The 7094-nt window shown below is 34.1% G+C and overlaps 1 protein-coding gene across 2 annotated transcripts in view; it reads right to left on the reverse strand.

Moving 5' to 3' along the window:
• Nucleotides 1–2744: 2744 nt before the first annotated feature.
• FAM179B (family with sequence similarity 179, member B) overlaps nucleotides 2745–7094 on the reverse strand; it is a 120841-nt gene continuing 116491 nt past the window's right edge. Inside the window, exons 20-23 of one of the 2 annotated variants that reach the window (XM_014548198.1) lie at nucleotides 6285–6504; nucleotides 4919–5005; nucleotides 3992–4158; nucleotides 2745–3718 (exon numbers count right to left, since the gene is read on the reverse strand). In XM_014548198.1, coding sequence (XP_014403684.1) covers nucleotides 3632–3718; nucleotides 3992–4158; nucleotides 4919–5005; nucleotides 6285–6504 — 561 coding nt within the window. In that variant the 3' untranslated portion in view covers nucleotides 2745–3631. Of the gene's footprint in view, nucleotides 3719–3898; nucleotides 4159–4918; nucleotides 5006–6284; nucleotides 6505–7094 lie in introns of those variants that run through there. The other variant, XM_014548196.1, reaches the window with a different exon arrangement.

The raw sequence follows: 7094 nt of genomic DNA on the forward strand, positions 1-7094 counted from the left end.
ATCAATGATGAGAGAGAACCATTGATTGGCTGCCTCCTACATGCCCCACTGGAGACTGAGTCTACAACCTGGGCATGTGCCCTGACTGGGAATTGAACTGTGGACTTCTTGGTTCATAGGTCGATGCTCAACCACTGAGCCACACTAGCTGGACTTCATTTCTTTAATTTCCAAATTGATAGTAATTCTTGTTCATAGAGTGCAAGACTTCTAAGTACTCAATATCAAGAAGTTACTTAAAATAGAGAACTCTTTTAGGCCTGGGACTCTATTACATTATTACTATCCTATATAATAAAAGGGTAATATGCAAATTGACCCTAATGGAGGAATGACTGGGAACAACCGGTCGCTATGACATGCACTAATTACCAGGGGGCAGACGCTCAATGCAGGAGATGCCCCCTGGTGGTCAGTGTGCTTCCACAGGGGGAGCTCTGCTCAGCCACAAGCCGGGCTGAGGGCTGCGAGTGCAGCGGTGGTGGTGGGAGCCTCTCCTGCCTCCTCAGCAGCGCTAAGGATATCCGACTAACAGCTTAGGCCTACTCGCCCCCGGCAGGTGGACATCCCCCGAAGGCTCCCGGGCTGCCAGAGGGATGTCTGACTTCCAGCTTAGGCCCGCTCCCAGTGGGTCTAAGCCGGCAGGTGGACATCCCCCGAGGGATCCTGGACTGCGAGAGGGCGCAGGCCTGGCTGAGGGACCTCCCCAAATGCATGAATTTTCATGCACCGGGCCTCTAGTTTTCTTTATAATAAGAGAAAACACTGGCACTCAGTTGGTTAGAGCATCATTCCGATACACTAAGGTCACGGGTTCACTCTCTGTTCAGGGCACATACAAGAATCAACCAATGAATGCATAAAAATGTGGAGCAATAAGTTGATGCCACTCTGTCTCTTTCCAATCCTTTCTCTCTCTAAAAAAACAGTAAATTAAAAAAAGAGAGAAAACACAAAGATTATGTGAAGTAAAGTCTCCATTTACTAGTAGTGATTATATTTACTGTACTTTCTTCAATACTAAGTTCAAACTGTATCTTTTTAAAATAATAGGTCAGCCCTAGCCAGTTTGGCTCAGTGGATAGAGTGTCAGCCTGTGGGTTGAAGAGTCCCGGGTTTGATTCCAGTCAAGGGCATATACCTTGGTTGCAGGCTCGATCCCCATGCGTGCAGGAGGCAACAATCAATGTTTCTTTCTCTCTGTCTCTCCCTCTCCCTAACACTCTCTCTAAAAATCAATGGAAAAATATCCTCAGGTGAGGATTAACAACAACAAAAAATAATAAAGTGTCTCCATGTATTTTAAAAAATAAAACAATGGGTCTGCTTATAGAGAAATGGTCTTTTGCCTTTAAAACTTAAACTTTACCTTATCAACAATCAATCGATGTAAACTTAGCAGACACATTTGTAATGACACAAGGTCAGTAGTCAAAATTAATAAAGTCTAGAATCTGTAATTATAGTGTCAATGACACATATCATAAAGGGTTGAAGCAAATTTAATGATGCATTCAGTTTTATAACTTAGGTTAAAGGGTCTAAACCAGGTGTTGCAAGCTATGCCAGAGGCCTATTTTTGTTTGTTCTGAGTTAGGAATGTGTTTTATACTTTTTAAAGGGTTGTAAAAAAAACAAAAACAAAGAATATGCTACAATTTGTCTGTGACTTACAAAGCCAAAATTATTTACTTTCTGGTCCCTTACAGAAAAAGTTTGCCAACTTCAAACCTGAATTATAAGAACATAAAATACAGCCAGCACCGGTTTGGCTCAGTGGATAGTGCGTCAGCCTGCGGACTGAGGGGTCCCGGGTTCGATTCAGGTCAAGGGCATGTACCTTGGTTGCGGGCACATCCCCAGTAGGACATGTGCAGGAGGCAGCTGATCGATGTTTCTCACTCATCGATGTTTCTAACTCTCTATCCCTCTCCCTTCCTCTCTGTAAAAAAAATCAATAAAATATATTTAAAAAAAAAAAGAACATAAAATACACTTAAAGAAAAGATAAAGTATTTTAAAAGTATGTTTGTAACTATAAAACAGTGCATATAAATAAAGTAAGTTTTTACTCTTTCAGCTTAGCTTCAAATGACATTAAAAACATTTTTTTTTAATTTTTAAGTCACGGATTAATAATAAAAAAAAAGCAAACCCATTTTTTAATAATCTTTACCCAAGGATTTTTTTTTTCCATTGGTTTTTAGAGAGAGTGGAAGGGAGGGAGGGAGGGAGGGACAGAGGGAGAGAGAAACATTGATGCAAGAGAGTCACACATCGATTGGTTGCCTCCTGCATGCACCCCAACCAGGGCCAGGATCAAACCTGCAACCCAGGTATATGCTCTTGATGAGCAATCAAATCTGTGACCCTTTGGTCCAAGGGCCAATGCTCTAACCACTGAGAATACCGATCAGGGCCAAAAAAAAAAAATCACAATTTAAAAAGCAGCCAAATACGTTTAAAAACTGGTCAGTGACATAAGAAGTAAAAGAGAATGGAAGAACCCAGAATTATAGAATTGTAGAACAAGATAGAACCTTAAAGATCATCTAGTCCACCCTCACATTTTAGAAATGAGAAATCTGAGGGCTAGATTTGGCAAGTGACTTACTCAAGGTCACACAGCTACTTTCCTGTAAAGCTACTATAATTCAGGCAGTAGAAACAGGTCAACATTATATATATATGTAGCCATTTTAATATATACGGGAGTTGGAAAAATAGGACACCTTTCACACACCTACAGAAATAAATCCTTTTATTTTATAACAATCCTTTTCTTTTTTAAGATACATACAGTACTTGTGGTCCAAGAATTCTGAGAAAAGCTACAGACAATCTGGCACTATTTTTGAGAATTATACAACTGGACAGCAAATTAACACCTTTATAAATGTTAGGACATATAGAAATATAATTTAGTGTTTGCACAAAAAATAGGGAAGTTACATTCAACACGTTTTCTTAAACGTGCATTTAAAATGTTTAAATGTTTTCTAAAACTTTGGTCATCATGCTTTATTATAATTTGTTAAATTTCACAATTATGTAGATGATTAAACCCAAGTGGTAAGTAAATATATCACATTAACACAAAACAGCAAAAACAAGCTAATACTGCACAATCATATTAGCAGACTGATTTGAGAATACATATTTTTCACAAATAGTACACAAAACTTTGTGATAACATAGTTCAATGACTTTTCTTCCACTTCATAAAATAAGGCTGAGTAACGAGACATAGCAGAACATGATTACATAATAAAAAGTATATTTTTAATTACAAATCTAATTGTACATATAGGGCAACAAATTGCGATTTCTATAGAATAGTGCAAACGAGCAGGACTTTTCTCAAAAATATTAAAATTGGATTCACTTCATGTTCCTCGTATTTAATGAATATTAAGTTATATTATTTTAGGTTTTTGTGTAATGGGACATGTGATAGGGTTGATATAGGTCAGATGTGTACTCATAGGCTGCAAATAAAAATAGCCATTGACTTAATTTACTGGATTAGAAGTGCAGGCACTGAAAATGTAACTTTAAAAAAGCTCCATTTGTCATCATGTAAACACTTTTGTTCATCAGACCATATTTCATGAAAGACTTCTAATTCATTTCAAAGTGTCATATTGAGTAATTCCTCTAAACTCTTTTTAATATGTGGTGGTTGAGATGCAGCCTGATTTAACAGATTCTGGCCCATCTGTGCAAAAAGTGCTTGATATAGGTCAGATGTGTACTCATAGGCTGCAAATAAAAATAGCCATTGACTTAATTTACTGGATTAGAAGTGCAGGCACTGAAAATGTAACTTTAAAAAGCTCCATTTGTCATCATGTAAACACTTTTGTTCATCAGACCATATTTCATGAAAGACTTCTAATTCATTTCAAAGTGTCATATTGAGTAATTCCTCTAAACTCTTTTTAATATGTGGTGGTTGAGATGCAGCCTGATTTAACAGATTCTGGCCCATCTGTGCAAAAAGTGCTTTTGATAATTTAGCTGTGGCTACTCGTATATTTCCTCCAGCTCCAGGCAGAGAGCCACTATTTGTCATGTTCCCTAAGAGGTGCCATAAAACAACCAACACTTTCTGTTCTGTGGCAAAGGGCTTCCTTTGATAGAGTTCCATAACAATATCTGAAATATAAAAATATGATAAATCGTAAGGTTTAAAAAATAAATTCAAGTTCTGCTAATTAAAAAGCATATATACATAACTTCTTCCTACTGCCATTTTTCTAAAATGTTAGGTATCTTAAAAGAAGTAGGTCAGAAACTTCCTTCCTAAAGAGTGGAATCTTCAAGTACTAGAATTCCATATATGATGATTAGTTCAGGCAAAAGTAGTAAAGATGGGAATGAAATCCAAAATTCATCTCCATGTTTTCTAAATGCAGTTAATTAAAGATTTCTACACTTTCCACTCATGGACCTTTTATCAAACACATAATTTGAAATAGCAATTTTTATGAATACCAATATTTGATTTTAATTATTTTTATTCATTCTGTTTATTTCTACTAACAGGAAGACTAAACACTTACTGGGGAAAAATAATAAAATTCTTTTAAGAAAAATTTTTGGGTAAAAGTCTTAAAGGTCGTCCTCTTGTGAATCATGATACAATTTACTTCTACTTCCTGGGTAATGATATTGAATTTGGCAGCTTTCCTTAAATTAAAATGAAATACCCATCAGTTTATCCTTAATTAATAAAGTATTTCTTTATCCCTGACCAGATAGCTCAGTTGGTTAGAGTGTCGTTCCCACGCCAAGGTTGCATGTTTGATTCCCTGTCAGGGTACATACAAGATTCAACCAATGAATAAATAAATGAGTGGAACAACAAATGATGTCTCTCTAAAGTAATAAAATAAGATTAACAAAAAATATTTACCAGCAAGCTTTTCAGTCATATCCTGTTTTGCTTTTCCATTTAAAAACTGAGCTTTTGTGCAAAATGGCTGTAGAAGTAAGTAATTGTCTGAACAAAAAGAACAGAGACATGTTTAAAGAGTTATGAGAGCTTAGTTATTTTTAATTACACAGCATTGAAAACAAAAAAGATGCAAATGATTGCAAATGCATTAAAAAGATGTTTTAATCTTCCTACATGACCACTATTTAAAATTCTCTATAAAACCTTAACAGAGTAACATTCTTAGAGTAAATGAAACATAAAAATACATCACAAAACATTAAAGGAGCTATCCTATGGTATATATGTATAAAGAATTGTCTACATCCTAGGTATCTTATTCTAAATGATACTATGTATGTTTATAAAAAAAACAGAAAATAATTGTTTTGGGGGAGTTTACCTTTAGTGATTTTTCACTGTTTTTATTTAGAAATAATTATAGATTGATAGGAAGTTGTAAAGACAGTACAGAGAGGTCTTATGTACCTTTCACCCAAAGGTTATAGCTTACATAATTACAGGTGTTCTCTGCTTTTTTAAAGTTCATTTTTCATCACCCTGCTTTTAGAAAAGACGAACATTATATCTGTTTTTACTAATCAAAAGAAAGACCTAGACAAAGACCAAAGACCAAAAGAAAGGCCAAGTGATCATGGTCTTAATTTGCATTTGTATTTCCCTAGTAACTGGTGAAGTGAACATCTTTTCATGTGTTTATTTACCATCCATATATCCTCTTTGGTAAAAAGTATTTTCATGTCTTTTGCGCATTTTCTAGTTGAAATGCTATTTTTAATTTTAATGTTGAGTTTTGACAGTTCTATATATATTCTAGAAATAAGTTCTTTGTCATATATGTGATTTGCAAGTATTTTGTCCCAATCTGTAGTTTATCTCTATATTAGTTAAAGGGACTTTTAAAGAGCAAATGTTTTTAATTTTAATGATGTCCAATATATCAACTTTTATGGATCATGCATTTAGTGTCATGCTAACAATTCTTCACCAAGCCCTAAGGTCTTTTCCTATGTTGTCTTCTAAAAGTTTTATAGTTATGTTTTTCATTTAAATCTATGATCCATTTTGAATTAATTTTTAAAAAGATGTGAAGTTGAGGTAGGAAAAAAAATCGAAAAGTCAAAGATAAGGGAAGAGAAAGTCAATTTCATATGATAACATTTAATTACTAATAGTAATTTAAAATATACTAAATGAAGAAATTTTATAACATTAAATGATTAAAATTGGATAGTTAGAATTTTAGCATTATAAAAAATATGCAAAATAAAAAAGTACAAAAGTAAAGTCCCAGTAACTGGAGTGCCAAAGTAAGATTTCTTACCTACATGCTGACTCAGTGCCTGAACAACATTTGTGGCAGCAGTATAGATGCCTGGATTCTTGGAATTCAGATTGTTATCTACTATTGCTGGAATTAGCATGTTGATGATAGGAGATAAGTTGTCTCTAAGCAAAGGAATCATTTTGTGCATTGTTTCCAGAGCCACCAGATTTACTTTACTATTAGAATCATGAAGTCGAGATTTAAAAGCATCAAAAATCTGAAAGTAAAGTGGTAAATTATTTAAAATAAAATACTGTTTATACCTATTATATTTAAATTTCTTTTGGCATTTCATAGTATTTCTCCTTTAGCATACTGTTTAAAAACACATGCACATTTCATTTAACCTAAATTTAGAAAATAAAAGCTTTATAAAAACTTGGATGATAAATCTAAGTGTCAAATTTTCTAATAGCAAAAAGAGAAGGCTTAAAAAATCACTCCAAAAGACATCTTAATAAATTAAGGTTGAGAAATCTGGGTTAGTAGGCAATGACTGATTTACTATAAATGTGATAAAAGTGATGTTTTCTGGAAGGTGCAGGTTAGCTTAGCTAACTCTAAGGAATTAAGGTAAGTTTCTATCTTTATCTACTCATAGCAAAAAGTAGATATGTAAGTTTTACTGTAAAAATTTCAGTTTAAGTAACAAAAGAAACCATCAACAAAACAACAAGAAAACCCACTGCATAGGAAAACATATTTGCCAATGTTATCTCCGATAAGGGTTTAATCCCCAAAATTTACAGAAAACTCATACAACTTAACAAAAGGAAGATAAACAATCCAATAAAAAAAATGGACAAA

Source organism: Myotis brandtii, unplaced genomic scaffold (assembly GCF_000412655.1).
Source record: "Myotis brandtii unplaced genomic scaffold, ASM41265v1 scaffold5, whole genome shotgun sequence".
Classification (NCBI taxonomy): Eukaryota; Metazoa; Chordata; class Mammalia; order Chiroptera; family Vespertilionidae; genus Myotis; species Myotis brandtii.